The 16,816-nt window shown below is 37.2% G+C and overlaps 1 protein-coding gene across 1 annotated transcript in view; it reads right to left on the bottom strand.

The window, feature by feature from the left end:
* Window positions 1-2,739: 2,739 nt before the first annotated feature.
* LOC149299733 (stabilin-2-like) overlaps window positions 2,740-16,816 on the bottom strand; it is a 55,238-nt gene continuing 41,161 nt past the window's right edge. The window contains exons 53-70 of the mRNA XM_089486028.1: window positions 16,620-16,709; window positions 15,605-15,751; window positions 14,832-14,888; window positions 14,212-14,338; window positions 13,912-14,061; window positions 13,273-13,377; window positions 12,866-12,973; window positions 12,476-12,669; window positions 11,697-11,838; window positions 10,572-10,705; window positions 10,063-10,228; window positions 8,646-8,752; window positions 6,345-6,464; window positions 4,665-4,823; window positions 4,413-4,517; window positions 3,735-3,863; window positions 3,060-3,194; window positions 2,740-2,787 (exon numbers count right to left, since the gene is read on the bottom strand). Of these exons, the coding sequence (XP_089342154.1) occupies window positions 2,740-2,787; window positions 3,060-3,194; window positions 3,735-3,863; window positions 4,413-4,517; window positions 4,665-4,823; window positions 6,345-6,464; window positions 8,646-8,752; window positions 10,063-10,228; window positions 10,572-10,705; window positions 11,697-11,838; window positions 12,476-12,669; window positions 12,866-12,973; window positions 13,273-13,377; window positions 13,912-14,061; window positions 14,212-14,338; window positions 14,832-14,888; window positions 15,605-15,751; window positions 16,620-16,709 (2,223 nt within the window). The remainder of the gene's footprint in view (window positions 2,788-3,059; window positions 3,195-3,734; window positions 3,864-4,412; window positions 4,518-4,664; window positions 4,824-6,344; window positions 6,465-8,645; window positions 8,753-10,062; window positions 10,229-10,571; window positions 10,706-11,696; window positions 11,839-12,475; window positions 12,670-12,865; window positions 12,974-13,272; window positions 13,378-13,911; window positions 14,062-14,211; window positions 14,339-14,831; window positions 14,889-15,604; window positions 15,752-16,619; window positions 16,710-16,816) is intronic.

The raw sequence follows: 16,816 nt of genomic DNA, 5'->3' as shown, positions 1-16,816 counted from the left end.
TATATATTCATGTTACTTAAATGCTGAATGTATTAAACAATATCTACACAATACCGACCAATAGAGCTTCAGTAAAAAAAATTATTTTATGGCTGTCTTGTTGATTGAAATAAAAAGGTATACTTAAATTCATTTTTTTGTGTTTGTGTGCTTGAGAAAACTTGCTAGAATGTTAGAGATTTTTTTGTTATTACATTATCTTTGTTACAAGAAGTATTACATGGTAATATAGGCCATGGATGGACTCTTCTTTGTATCTCAACAACTGTACTATAGTGTGCACTGAACTGGGAATTAGAACATTTTAATATTCCATTCTATTTAGCATTATGCAGGCCAATCCTGATGTATTTCAAACAAGAAAGGGCAAGCTGACCTCACATAATATATATTGTGATGAGATACAGAGTTCCAGCAGAGCTTTCAAGGGATGGGTCCTTCATAATTAATGTTTCGTCTGTATATTGCCTAGTTTATGCTATGAAATCATCCCACATCATATGCAGAGCCAACTTGGCACCTCATGCAGGAAAACATCACCATGGTATAGTACATTAAAGGTGAAATATCTAATGCAGTTTGCTTAATTATGCAGTCCTAGTGAGCTACTGAAGTATGTCTTATCACATAAGTTTCTTATAAAGTTAGTGAGACTCAGAAGACATTGTCCTGAACATCTGGGTGATGAACAGTTCATTTTAATATCAATAGAGAAAAGAAGTTGAACAGCCAGTCGAGTTAAGAGTTAATGCGACATCTTGTTTTTGAATCCATGCATGTTGCTACCACTTTAAATGTTGTTAGTTGCAATGAGGGCAGGTACTGCAACTGCACTCTACAACCAATTAATAAGCCGCCTATGTGAGGGAAAACAGAAATCCTGAACTATTGTGGTTACTTCTCTTGGGAAAGTCTGCTTTCAAAAAGGTTCCAATGTTGAACTCTTCCACAGGTAAGCGACTTTTCATGGCAAAGAAAAAATTATAGTGTGTTGAAATCAGTCACACCATTAAATCTTACTTTATATTAAATAAATCAATGATGGGTGTATCCACTAACCCAGGAGTCTAAGGCTAGGTTTCCACTTGGTTTTTTTTAGCTAAAAACGCCCATAAAAACGCCAATAGCGCCACCTGGCGTTTTTTTAGTGAAAAAACGCAGCAGCCAGATGTTAGATATTCTTCAATAGGAAATCGCAGAATGCCATATCCACTTGGCGTTTTTTTGTTTGGCGTTTTTTCAGTCCTCTTTTGGCGTTTTTCTGCTTTTTTGGGCTCTGTGGCAGTTTTTCTAAATCGCAGCATGTTGACACTGGCGTTTTTTGCAAGGAAATCTTGGCGTTTTTCTCCAATAGAAGTCTATGGGAGAGAAAAAACGCCATGAAAAAGCCATGTGGGTTTATTGCCTTGGCGTTTTTTATGGCGTTTTTTCCACAGTTACAATGCAGAGGATGGACCCAGTATCTGTGTGTCCTACGAGAAATAGGCTGGAAACAAACAGTTTCACACAAAACAAAGTTCATATTGAATTTTACACCATTTGGAACAAACATGCCATTACAAACAAACATACGCGACACATCAACTGGATCCTGCGTGCCAAAAGCAACAGCAAACAATTTGCACCATCATTTGGGGCCAATCCTAGAGGAGCAGACATTCGGAATAAAGCAGGCCTTACAAACCACAGAAAAGTGACAAAAGGGTCCGCCGGGGCGTTTAAGTAGAACTCTACCAAGTAAATGACATCAGGGGGCAGATACTTGCCATTTATCCTAATCCCTTTTAGCTGGGTGAAACTTCTAACTTGTAAAGGCTGGAAAAACTGCCTAAGGTCAAAAAAAGCAATTTCCACAGAAAGGCTAAAACGCCAGAAAAAACTCCAGACAAAAACGCCAAAACGCAGGAAAATGCAGTGGCAGTTTTCTTGGCGTTTTTCATCAAGAAAAAAACCCAAGTGGAAACCTAGCCTAAAGGTTTTCATCCCTTATGAAGGCGAGTTGGCCTTTCACAATGCATAGTGATGATCAGGGAGCTGAAACAGTCAATTCTCGCACATTCCCTGGTAATCAAATTAAAATATCACATTTGATTTCAACAGTTTGTTTAATGTAAAAAAAAAATGTAATCTTCACAGGAAATAAAGACAAAAGTTTTCACAGTGGGTCACTTCTAAGTTGCCCAGGATTTTAAAAAAGGTTTGGATTTAGTACAGCGACTTGAAAATAAAGTGCAACAATAGACAAGTTAAACCAAATCTCTTTTTTGCTTCTCTGGTAAAACTACAGATGAGAAAGAAAATAAGAAATTACAAATGATAAAGAAAAATATGCCATATTCAAAGAGCAATTATCGCGGAAACCCGTGGAATGCTAATTTTTCCTTGGTCCACTTTTAGTATGTTGCGCTGGAACTGCTCTTTATCAAAACGGCCAATGTGAAAGCTTTCACGCCGAGTAAAAGCACAATTCATATACAAGCATTTATTTACATTATTGTTCACAGTAAAGGAGGTTGTCACATTGTAAGATGGATAAATGAACCAGAGCCTGGCTCCATTCTTTCCTGACAAGGTGGTGACACTTCACAAGAAGAAAGAATTCAGTGAAGCTGTGCTGTAATATACATTCTAGATCATCCATATCAGATGAATGTAAAATGCCGCTCAGCCTCCACCACTTTGTAAGCACGATCCTTTCCAGTATCTTCTGTTCCACCAAGAAGTTGGTTTAGTTCACTGTTATTTTTTAAGGCCACCAATGGTGACAAGTTGTTGTTCATCAGAGTCCTAAAAAATTTAAAAAAACACAATCACAATTCAGGTCCAACAAAATAGGTGGTTAGTATGTAAATTATACTTGAGCAATGGTGTTTCTTGTGATTAAGGGCCGTGATGTAAATCTGCTCTACTCACTCCTTTAGAAAATTAGAAAGCCAAAAGATCAATATAACATTTAGTCATGACTAAAAAGAAATATGGTTTCCAATTTGGATCAATCAACGTTATCACCCAGAAGAAAATATTGGTGTAAAATGAAATAATTCTAAAAGGCAACTTACAGAAAAGGGATCGAAGGCTGGCTCAATGGTGGGCTCAGAAGTAGAGGCAGGGTCCCGACAGCTGTCATACATAGGATTAGCGATGTTTGAGGCTGGTGGGATGTCAAGCTCTGACACCATTTGTTTATCGTCATACTGCATAAAGTAAGATTAATAGCAAATGTTAAAATAAATTGTAATTATTAAGCATGTTACAACTTTTATATTGTGGTGCATTGTATCTGATCAAGGAAGTGATGCTAGTCATCCCAGGAACTGTTCTGACACGGAGCCTCTATCCACTTAATTAAACCACAGGATCTAAGCTAGTTTTTTTTATTGTTCTTTAAACTGCCACATTTACAACTTTTTGCATGACTACATTCTCTTATCAAAACTAACTTGTGCTACTTGCCTCAGTATAATTTTTTGGAGATATTATAATACTTGGAATCGGAAGGTGGCAGAACTAACCTACAATTATGTTATAAAACATTAGTTTATTCATTAAACTCAGGAGGCTCAGAATATGGACATTAGATAAAGCTAGACTGACTACCTTATCAATATCCTGTTATAAGGTCATCTCAGCAAGTGCTGGACCCCATTCTAGTAGGGGTTCTCGATTCATACTACAAGCGTTTAAAGAATGAATGTTTTCTGGTCCAGAAACATAAAGCCCATGTCTTTACTTACCTCATTAAACTGCTGGAATTGGAAGTCTCGTTTGTTGAACTTCTTGTATGCGTAGACTACGAGTGCTACCAGCCCAAAAAGCAGAACAATTGCAAAGAATATCCCTGCCCCGTGGCCTGCATGTAGAGCCTACACAAACCAAAGGGTTAAATTATTTGAAAAGACAAATTTTTGACAAATATATTTTTTGACTAATAATAAAACTAACTGCTTATTGCAACCCAATTGTGTATATGAATTTATAGCAGATTAGAAGACTGAGAACATTAATTGTATCTTATAAAGGCAGAGTTACATGATGACAAGATTGAACGAAACACAGGTTAATTGAGTTTGTAATTTGTAAGATATCCCTGATTGCACAGATCTAGTCAAAGTTTCCCAAGTATTTATGGTAATGACCTTCACAGACAGTGCTGAAGGACAGTATTAACTGCCCTGACTGTAAAAGGACAGTGTAAGCTAGGATCACAGCTCCTCTTACCAAAATAGGTGACCTTTGACTTTTTTTTTAGCAAAATGTACGTTTAAATAGTATAAATAGCTACAAATGTATACTGTATTTATAAATACATAAAGTATATGACTCATTAAAGTTTTCAAGCCTTCCGCTGCCCAAGATCTTTTTTGCACAAGGGAGCGCTTCTTCCAGCTAACATTTTTCATTCTTATACTTACTTGGGGTTGAGGGGGTGCTTTAAGAGGTTCAGAAATCATGTGAATTATTCCATTTGAAGCAAAAAAGTCCCATTGTAGTATCATCTTTCCATCTACGTATCTGTTCTTATTCTAAGAAAAACATACCCAAGAGTTTATCAGTAGGAGAGGTAATGCAACATGCCTTAGACATGACAGTGCCTCCTAGTGGCCTGTCCAGTTTTGCACCACTTATAGTAAGTTGAATATGTGCTAAAAATCTGCTTTTCTTACCTTTGTTGCTTGGGCTGTCATACCATCTAAGTCATTGTCCATGGAAATCATCAGTTTGTGGCCTAACCTGGTTTGGAGAGCTGTTCCATTGTCAAGGTCATCATAAAAGAATGTGCTGACATTGGCCAGGTGATATTCTATGTCACGACCAGAAAGAGTCTATAAGAAAGGAAAAAAAAAGTTTTAATTACATTTTATACTGCCAAAACATAGTATGTAGCTGTTTGGCAGTCGTGTATTTGGTTTAATTAATTATTAAATTACGCACACACACACACATATATATATATAGCTATATATACATATATATATAGCTATATATATATATATATATATATATATATATATATATATATATATATAGCTATATATATATATATATATATATATATATATATATAGCTATATATATATATATATATATATCTATATATATAGTTTTATCCGTAAATGTAGTTATATGGGTTTAATGTGTAGAATTGCAAAATGTAGGATCTGGGGAAAATGACAGATAATCTTTAAAGTGCCTACATACAAAAATAGTAAAAATGATTTACTAAATCGAAATGGCTAGAACATCTGGATTTGACAGGTGACCTTTGCAGGAAAATTGATCAGCTTGGACTTTGAACAAAGTTTAGTCTGTGGAGAGGTGAGAAGTTCAACTTGGCTTAGAGAAGTACAGCACGTGAACCGCATCCAATGTTACTTTTCACTTTTAGTAGTTGGTGGGCGCCGAAATCTTATGTTCCTGTCACGAAAGTATGTGAAAGCTTGTGCAAATGTAAACCTGAAAGTGTTTGAAGATAATTTTGGCACAATCTCTCAGTCGTGGCTAATAAAACTTGCCATGTTTTAATACAATACAAATTCATGCATGTTATGTATTTTATTCTATACTTGAAGTTTGAACTACTTTGTTCAGTTTGTTGCTCCATTAAATAAAATATCAATGAGTGTTTGTTATTTTTATGTGACGCAATGTTGAAATAAAGTAATAAGAATAACACCCCTCCATCCACAGTTTATTTGGAAATTGAAAAATGATAACTCATTCATTTACAAAACTATCCAAATGCTTAATGTGATACAAAGTACAGTTTATGTACGTTTACAAAAAAAACATAAAACGACCCCAGGCAAGGCGGCCTACCAGGAAATTTCCCGGTTTCCAGTCCTGCTAAACTTTTGTGTGTATATAAATTTTCTTTGTGCGTTGGTTGCAAAACGGACATCAGCTTAGAGGGAACATTGACTGCATTTTGCGATAATGATCCATACCTGGAGTGGTTTGCTAAAAATTGTGCATGTTTAGAGCTGGCAATTTGGGGCATTCTTGAGCCACTCTAGCCCATGAATATTTGCTAGCTTGCAATCTTTAATATAGTTTCTTATTAAATGTGTGCTTCACTTCACCACCACAGTGCTGCACAATGACTAGATTTAGAAGTTCCAGCTTTGCTGAAGGTGCAAACCACTATAGGACCCAACAACAATAATATGCCTTCTTCAGGCTCTATGTAGTTTAGCGTTAAAACTTACAATGAGTGGCGCCACAACTCCAAACAGGCCTGCATCCGCAGCTCTTATTTTACAGAAATATCTCACTTTTTGCCCAACATAAATACCACTGCACATGCAGACAGAGGATTCTTGTGCATATGTAGGTTAAGCACTAACCTTGTTCTCATCCAGCCCATCGTTGCCTGGAGCAAAAAGTGTAGCTTGTACTGATAAATTAGTGAGGTAGTTTACAAACTCCTTGCCTTTTTGTGATGTGTTGGAGTACACTAAAATTTCCTGTAAGGAAATAAAAGGATATTGATGTCATTAGCATATTAACGATGGGGTGATGTATGGAATATCATCATTTCATGAAGACACTTTAAACAGTTCTGTGCTTTCGAATAATCTCTAAAATCATGATGATTTCTAATGCTGTAATCCAGTTACATATCCCTGGCCATGATACATTATCTGCGGAGTGTGGCCCATAACGTCAAGACGTACGTTGGACCCAGTTCTGGCATTTTACAAGATAGACATGCATGTGGCTATGAGGATTGTTATGGACCACAATCAGGCCCGGACTGGGACAAAAAATAGGCCCGGGCATTTAAGACTGAGCAGCCCATTTTTATTTATTTATTGTTAAAGCCCACCCTTCATTTACCATCTTTGCATTTCCCCAAATCACTTAAACATTCATGATAGACACAAACACTTACTGACTCGTTCACACAAATCATTAACACATATTCATTAATGCAGTCTCACAAATCATTCAAGCAATTCATCCACACATGAATTCATTCATTCTCATACGCATTCACACAATTATTCATTCTCGTACGCATTCACACTACTCCCTCTCCCCATCCCCTTCTTATCTGCCCCTTCTATGTACCCCCTCTCACTATCTATCCCCTCTCCCCCCTCTCACTGCACCCCCCTCCCTTACCCTACTTACCTTGCTGCAGGAGTAAGCAGCAACTGCGTCCGGGCCCGCCTTAGGGGTGCGTGGCCGCACAGGGCTTAAAATAAAACATCGGGTTTTTTTGTTGTTTTTTTTTAACTTTATTTAACATCCTCCATGTTAAATAAAGTTAAACAAACTTTATTTAACTTGAAGGATGTTAAATAAAGTAAACAAAAAAAACCAAAACCCGATGTTTTAATTTAAGCCCTGTGCGGCCGCGCACCCCTAAGGCCGGCCCTGGTGGTCCCGGACCCGGTCGCAGTTGCTGCGGGCTTAAGGGGCAGGTGCCCCTTATGCCCTTTGTTAATGCGGCCGCATAGGCCCAGTCAGTCCGGTCCTGACTGAGCCTATTTTAAGGTAGGGGTCTGGAGCTGCAGCTCCATCAGCCCCTATGTCAATCCGGCCCTGGGCTGCCCGGCCCACCGAGAAAATGCCCGGTGTGCCCGATGGCCAGTCCGGGCCTGGGCACAATGAAAGCAAAAGGGAGGGGGTTCCTTAGTAACTCCGTTCTCACTTATCCTTACTTTTAAAACTAAAATCTCACCCATTTTGGAATACGCACCACTCATTTCTGTACATGCTGCACCTAGTTCAACCAACATGCGTCCCACCAAAAGTTTTTTTAACAATTGTTTTATAATGTAGGGTGCACCTGTAGTTGTGCCTAGAGGCACGGGGAGGAAAATCTGTCTTTGGGCTTTGTATGAAACACTTCGTATATAGTTTTTCACGCACTTTTTTATGCAGAGTGTATGTGTTTTTTTTATCGTTTGAACATTATTAGTACAGAGCACAACAGATTTTTTAATAATTTGGACTTTTTGAATCACTGGAAATGCCATAACGGAAATGGGTCCCCTAAAAAGGTTCCTCTTTCCGGTGAGGGAGGATTTAGGTAGGGCACCTGAACCTTAGAAAAGTTGGATTTGCTTCAGTGTACTTGGTTCTATGAGATACATTGTGTCCTATGAGAACCAAGCAGCATCTCAATCTCAAAAACGTGTTTATGTCCTTCACTGCTTACTGATCTTATGGGTTAATTTATTCAACCTAATCAGGAATCATGCACTCCTGGTACATTGCCCCCTTGTGGTTGGGTTTGGAACTGGACATACTGCAGGGGCTTTGTTAGCAAAAAAATAAAAACAACCCTATTTGCTTTTTAGCCAAAACAAATTCATAATAATAGATTCACTATAAAAATTAGCAACACGAGAGGAAAGGGGATGAAAATCCCAATGCTATTCATTTGGAGAAAGAAATGATTTAAAAGGTTACAGTCAGTGAAAATTCAGTAATTATGATATAGGGGATCAGTGGAAAAACTAATTTATATCAACAGTCATTTATTAAACAAAATAAAAAGTGAAGCAATAAAGAATAAAGGAATACCGACTGTGGTGTGTATGAACAGAAATGAGATTACCTGCTCAAGAAGCTTAAATTCTTACAAAGCATTTTATTCAATTGTTTCTTTAAATTTGTTGTATTGTTTTTCTTACCGAAACAAAATTTGAAAAATCTGGAAAAGACATCAAGACTTGAAGCATGTTTCCATTGCAGGTATAGCCATCTCCCACATACCCAGGTTTGCAGGTACACCTCACGTCTGTTGAGTGATGATATATCATATAATTACTAATAGAATGCAGCAAATGTGAAAATATGTCACGTATCTTTTAGAAATATACGTGGTTTCCTAACATTCTATCACTAATTGATTGTTTCTTGTGCATGATTTGTTAGCAGCATTGAAAATATCCTAAAAGTTAAAATGGATATTCCCTAAAGAAAACTCTACAGGTCCTGACACTATCTGTCTGCAGCCCATATACCATTAAATCTATCATGAGTGCTGGAGTTTAGGTGAAATGCCGAGTCCCTGTATAACTGTAGGTGCTCTGTAACTGTATTAAACTGTTACTTTGTATTGTCCTAGAACATTTAATGGAAATACAAGGGCAAATCAGTATGGAACAGCCTCCTAATTGACATAACTTCCAGCAAATTGGTGAATAATGAGTTCTACCTATCCCTTACGAAAAATTACTGCAGTTTTTTCTGAAGTAATACTGCAGTTTTTTGGACATGAAAAAAACTGCAATACTGCACTTTTACTGCAGTATTACTGCACATTTACTGCAGTTTTACTGCATTTGTACTTCACTGTACTGCAGTTTTACTGCACATTTACTGCACTTTTTTTTTTATATTGCAAACCTAAAGTTGTACTTCAATGCACTGCAGCTTTATTGCATTTGTGCTTCCGTACAAAAATAACTGCAGTACAACTGCAGTACAGTGAAGTACAAATGCAGTAAAACTGCAGTAAATGTGCAGTAATACTGCAGTAAAAGTGCAGTATTGCAGTTTTTTCCTGTCCAAAAAACTGCAGTATTACTTCAGAAAAACTGCAGTAATTTTTTCATAAGGGTTACCAGGAAACGTTTCAGATTTGCCCAAGATGCTCCAAGCATCACAGCTTGTTACACAGTGCTTTCCCTCTTCTGGTAGGATTGCCTTTATGTAGTAGTGGTGCTAGACCTGTCTAATGCAAAGCTAGCCCCGTTACTATATAACAGCCTTTAGTGGTTGTAGGAGGGGATTGCGTGGGTAGACTGTGTGGTCAAATGTCACTTCCCTGTCTGGAGAAACAAGAAACTGACCTGGAGACACCAGGAGTTCCCAGGTATGATTCCCAGGTGGGGGATAGCTGTTTGATTCTGCCTACTCACTAACCTCCTCTTCCCAGCCCACTAGACTCGGCTATGCCCCAAGTATACCTTGTTCTTCCTCTCTAGTGCCCCCCCTCTCATATGCTAACCAAGAGGTCTCCTCTTCCTGTTCCATATTTGTGAAGATCCCAGATATTATTGGACCCGTCAGATTATATTCTAGTAGAACCGCTTGGGATATTACCTTTAACTCGGTAGCAGAAGACATCCCATGTGTTGTTAAGCTTGTCCTGAGGCCCATATTCCACAATCCCAACATGACCTGATCCGCAATTCGGGTTGGGGAATGTTGTTGGATATCCTACTCTTTTCTCAGCCAGCCAGCCAGCTGAACACAAATTGTAGCCGGACTAAAACAACAAAAAATGGTTACAAACTGTTAGACTGGGTAAATAAATGTAAACTAGAACTTCACAACAACGTTTAATTAAATGGAGACTTTAGTAGAATTAGAGTGTAAACTCTCAAACCAACTTAGATCTTTAACTCAGGCCCATTACAAAATTAAAACTTAGTGTCTTAAACACATTTACACAAATATATTGTTTGTGAAGTGAATTTTTCTTGTAAGCAGGGTCCTACAAGAAGACCCTTGAAATCTTTACTGATACAAGGTATATTTTAACCTTTATGAAGCTAGTATTGAGCATATACAGTTTTCCATAAAGTAAAAGGTATCTGTTAATCTGTTACCTGCTGAGCATATGACAGCTGATTGTACGTAGCTATTGCGGCATCCTCGTTGGCACATGCTTTTGTAGCATCGTCAAACGTCATTTTATACTGTCCTTTAGGAGAACGTAAATGAAACACGCCAACATGTGTATCTGTGGACGAAGAAATCATCTTAAGCATATAGAAACATAAGCATTTTGGATTGTATTTAGCTTCTAAGGAAAGGGGCATGCATGAAGAATGCATTCTTAATCAAGATATCTCTTTGGTCTTCTTAATGCATGTATTATAGAAATAATATAATACATTTGTTATATAATTAATTAAATATAATTATACATAACCTGAGAATTTTGCAAGCTTTCTGAGCTGACCCAAAGAGTCTTTTTGGTACAATTTAGTGGACCAGCGGTCACAGCGTCAAATAAAATACTAGGACTACTTAGGACGACAGAGTGCAGTTCTAGAAATATATCTTACTTTAAATCATTGGTGCACTAAACAACATTAAAAACCCGGATTTATCTGAATTAGGTTACTTATTTTCAAGCAGATATACCAGCAGAAAAACACGTTTGCATGCTTAAATCTTATTAGACCATAAAAGGATATTAAAATGGTCACCATTTCTGAGTTGTGTTGGTATTATTTTAATTTAATATACAATAGTTATTCACGTTGTTTATCGTCTACAGCGCTGGCACCTTATCTGCCTCCACCTAATACATAGCCAGGACATTTCATTAAATTGTCCCATTCTTTCCTCTAGTGAAGATTACTTTGGAATTGTACTATTAATCCAGACAGGGAGTTGTGACATTTATCCCAGACTGTAGTTTGAAACTGTAGTACTATAAAAACATGAAGTTCCTCTGTAAAGCTAACAGCATCATCTTTCAGAAAGACAGTTTAAAACGTAATGCAGAAGAAAGATGGCAGCTCTTACATACACCACAAGAGAAAGTAACATTATCTATTATGGTGTGAGCTGGGAATGGGGACAACCCTCAGTTTGGCGTTTCCCTTTGAAATATGAATTGCTAAAACCCACTTTTCAGTGTAAATAACTAAATAAAAGGGTCAACAGTTATGATCTAGGAATTTAGTTTAGAATTAATATGAATCTAGCAGTTGATCACTTACCTTGAAAGTGTAAATCATTGCAGTCTGCGTCAGGATGGCACTGCCCATTATCCTGCATGCAGCGATTAATTGGTAGTTTCTTTAGTTCACAGTTCACGCCATCACCAATATATTGATCCTTACATTTACACTGACGTTTGTCCTGGAAAGAAAGGGAAAAAGTTATACACATTCACCAAGAAGTAGAAGTTTCAAAGATAAATCCATGAGAATAAAAGGTATGCCCATTTATTGCTCCTTTTGATCATCAACACCAGATATTCTTCAAATAAGCTAGCATATTCGGAGTCTCTGATACGGGAAGTGAAGGCTAACTTTCTGGTGTAGTACAGATGTACCTGTTTGCTTTCAGAAGGATATAGATATACTAGGCACGGATACACTAGGGAGAGGTGTTAACCATGTTTAGATAAATCTCACAGAACGGTAATTAAGTGTGAAATCAGAGAGATGAAGTGGCTATATTTGTGGATTGATCAAACATTTCGTAATTGTGGACCACACAATCTTGACTTGCCTACAGTATCATTGTGTTATGCACTGTGTATGTCAAGGAGGCAAAGTTTAATTGCCCCCAACCAACTCATACAAATACTGTCTGGGTAGCCCACGAGTTTGTTCATATTCCACCTCCATCCTGTCTATGCCATGGATACTATTTATATTTAAGAGTGCCTCGGTGTATATTTGTGAATTAATTGGGATTGTAGAGTTTTCATGTGTTAAGATGCACATGAACAGCCTCGCCATGGATTGTTTAACAAAGTGAATAAACGTACAGGTCCGGTCATTGTGCACGTTGCGTGCTCATCACAACCACCGTTCAGTCCATCAGCGCATCGATCAATGGCTGTACAGGTTTTCCCATCTCCTTTGTATCCCTTTAGGCAGCTGCAGGAAACTTTCACTCCACTTTGGAAACATTTTGCATTTGTGTCGCAACCACCATTTTTCTGTTGGCAACGATTCACAACTAAAGAAGAAGAAATGTGATTTATTTGCAATATCTACTTCTCAGGTAAGTGTGTTTTTCCAGACTTGGCCAGCATACTATATTGTATTTCATATGTTGGTTTATTGCATTATATACTCTGCATTTATCATCCCCTTTGGTCTTTTTAAATGTTACAAGTGATATTTCCAAAAGAAAGGAGCAAAAGGAAATGTACCTTGACATGTTCGTCCATCTCCTTGATAAAACTGCTTACACTCACACATGTTGTTTTCTTTGCACACAGCATTACTTGAACAAGGAGGTGTGCAGACCGGCGGCAAAACTATCAGAAGTAGAAGGAAAGGCCTTATTAAATATATTGCGCTCTGAGTATCTATGAAGTTAATATATATGTACGAATGTTAATATTAAAATAAAGAGAGAAAAAAATACCCAACAATAAAGTCCAATACAATAATCCACAATATCCCCAACCGTCCATATATTACCACTTGCCCTTCCCTGAAAAAGCCTGTTCCCATCCGGAGCCACCTTTGCCTTTAATATATTATATTATAGCTCTCTCATATCATCCCCTATCCCTCAACACACAAAATATAAATAATATTTGTAAACAGAGACCTAATTTAGTTTCACATCGCTTCCCTGTCCATCCGCTTTCGCAGAGACACTGTCCGGTTCCTCTATAGCCCTCATCACATTGGCCATGTTCCGTGCAGTCACAGGCTGTAGAACATGAAAAACAGTAAAAACTATCTGTTATATTATTTTCTTAAAAAACATTCTACATAAAAATGTATGCTTACATGAATAAATACAGTAAGGTTCCAAATGAGTTTCTGATAGTAGCACAGCTCATTAAACACTTCTGTTTTAAAGGTTTTTATGTTTGGAGTTCCATTTTGCTTCATCTGGTATTTTAAATCTGGTACTATGCCAGCAAAAATAAATGGCGTGATGGATTTGTAGGTACATATTGCTTTCCATCTTTTACATATAAATAATTATACTACTTGTCTGAGAGATAGGCCCATATATATTTTTGCTTAGGGTGAAGAATGAACTATTTAATTATTTAAGACAGTATTATGAATTGGTTTTGGGGCAGTATTGACTCAGGAGACCTCCACCAAAACTCCAATTCTTTGCTGAGAGTTTGATAAGTTTGCTTTTAGTTTCAGCACGCCCTTCCACTTCTAGAGCCCGGGTTTTTCAAACTGGAATAATTAAATACATCAGCTTCATTTACATTACACTTACATCTACAATCAGCTCCATATCTTCCTGGTATACAAGTATCACATGCTGTTCCATTAAACTCAGCAAAGCATTTACACTCCCCAGTTCCAGTGAATCCATCATCACACGTCCCATGATTATTACAAGGCTTTTCTGGACCACCTGGGCAGGCTGATAAAATCAAATTTCATAAGGTAAGAGATCAGACAATTCATTTTTTTACATCACTGCTAAAAAGAAGGATAAACAAGGCAATGAAAGGAAAATTGCTTTAAGTTTGACTAAGATAGCAGAAAATAGATAACATTTCAATGTACAGACCTTGGCAATCTCGTCCATAATATCCACGGCAGCATTTGGTCATCCACACAACCATGGTGCATTCATGACGACACCCATCTATGACTCTTCTAGGTGTTAAATTATAGGGACATTTTGCCTTTGACCCCTGTATATTTCCATTAATAGATGAAAGTGCACATATTTAGTCAAGCTATTGATTTCATTATTTTTCACAAGTCTTAATTTGTCCATCACATCCACAAAAAGCAAAGGAATGATCCAAATGAACCCTGATATTTTCACAATCATAATTTAGAAAAGGTTCTGCATGATCGAAACATACAAGGATTGTGCAATAAAGTAGTTTGACAAACCAACGGCGCTTCTGATGCGTTTTTTGTTGTATATGACATGCTATCACATACTGTTCATATTTTAACTGATCCCAACTAATTCTCTGGGAAACAATATCTTTTAAGAATACACTTCTATGTAATAATTGCTTATATACATATTCTGTTTATTTAAGCTGGATATTGCTCACCATTGTTTCATGGTAAAGCGTATGTTCAGGAAAAACATAAAAAAATATATACGGTAAATGTACAAAGGTTATATTAGCAGATGGATCATCTATCTGCAACGCAAGTTTATTTTACCTTGGGTTTACTTCCTGCAGGACAGGCCGGAGTGTTAAAACACATTCCACAATTACCCTGTTAAAGACAAACAATATTACAGACTATTATAAGTTAACCACAAAATAATTAAGCTGAACATATTTAAAGATCTTTGATATAGCATTCCTAATTTTTTGAACCTGATATTGTCTACATACAGGGCAAATTACAAACAATAACTGCAGTCTAATATTAGAAAGGGATGTAGTTGAGACCATGGTTTCTCTTCATCCTCTCCCTGGTAGACTAGAGCCGGTGAAGGGGAAAATGTTTGCCCCCAATGGAAATAGTCAGTGTGAGTCTCAGACAAGAGACCCAAAGAAACTCAGGTAAGTAACAGATTCCAACTGTTTCGAAACATATTTTGAGTGCCTATTTGGCAATTGATAATAAATGATGATTGTGGTGATGATTATTATAAATAGTTATTACATTAAGATACCAAAAGTAGAAAACTTTACAAATTCACCAGTATATAGCAAAATAAAACTTTTATATTTAAAAATGGCTTTAAAGATCAGTGTAGTGATCATAATGGAAGCCAATGGAACATTCCTGGTTTTATAGCTTTGCTTCAGAGTGGCTCCTCTTAATAAATATGGCTGTCAATGTGATACTCCCCAGGAAGACAAGCGTGTTTTATTTCACCAGCTTTATGTAACATGAAAGTGACTTGGTGTAGTGATGGATTACTTAGCAAAATAAAAAAAAAGTAGTTTAGGTTTGATAACAAAATATTAATAGGGACTCACCATCATCTCAAAACTAACCAGACTGTCACATCGCCCACCAACACTAGACGGGGTCAACAAACAGTCAATGCCATATGCGACCCCTCCATCGAAAAGGAGCTGGCGCTGGACAATCTTACACTCTCTGTTATCTAGTAACAGGTCTCCCTAAAGAGAACAAAGAACAGGACATAAGAAGTAGTGCATAACATAACAATCTGGATTTACATGAACAAAAAGTTAAGGAGGCCGGCTCCAACAGTCTTGAAGGGTTTATTCTCCAAGCTGCAAGTGCATGTAAGCTGGCTAGAAATTCAAGTTTCAGTCCCACTAACAAGTTAAGGGGTTAACTCTTAACTCGACCGACCTCTCAACTTCTTAATGAATAGACCTACTTTGGTGACAGGGGGAAGGACAGTAAAAAAAATGTTTTAAACATATCTTGATTCTTTATCTTTGGCCCACAGAGAGGGACCATCTGAAAATTATAAAAAAATAAACCAAACAATAAAACAATAATAAACAATATTCTTGTCTGTACCCAATGGCAGTGGATTGACAAAAGGGTTCCTGGTTGCATGGGGACATGTACATACTGTAGGCTCCAGTGTAACCAGTGACATCTAGTGGTTTAAGCATAAATTATACCACGTAACCCTGTTATTCACCCAAACAACTCTATGCCCAAGGACTAACCAGGACTCTACATTTGTTACAATGTATTTGGGATGCTTGTGGCAAAGAGGAGTGAACGATTGCAACCTGGCATCATCAGCGTGGCTCATGGGATACAATTAAAAAGATGGGAATCCAAGGCAATGCACTGATTGATGGTAACAAAATGATATGTCCTCTCTCTGTTAGCTTCCCCATGAGTTTGCAATTAGGTCTAAAGTTAAACATTTTCTATGCCTTTGTGTGCCTGCTAAAGCATATTTCAAGATCATTGATTAGTGCATCTTGAATGGAATTGTTTTGTGAAAATGGTATCATTATAGCTGTCTTTATTGTAAGTGTTGTCATTTAAAATACTTGCCACTGGGTCATTTTCTCCACATTTTATACTCAGTTCTGAGCCTTGAAGAGTTTTTCTTGATTCACGATTAACAAGATCAGATGAAGAAATCTAAAAAGATAAAATGTTCCACGTGAGAATAACATCCACACATGTATCTACGAATTAAGATGATGATTACTAAAATGCTTCTCCCTACACACCAAGCGAATCATTGA

Source organism: Sceloporus occidentalis, unplaced genomic scaffold (assembly GCF_023333645.1).
Source record: "Sceloporus occidentalis isolate IW3139 unplaced genomic scaffold, rSceOcc1.0.p SCAF_28, whole genome shotgun sequence".
NCBI classification, from domain to species: Eukaryota; Metazoa; Chordata; class Lepidosauria; order Squamata; family Phrynosomatidae; genus Sceloporus; species Sceloporus occidentalis.
Note: the sequence above shows the minus strand (reverse complement) of the source record. Positions and strands in the feature narration are given on the sequence as shown.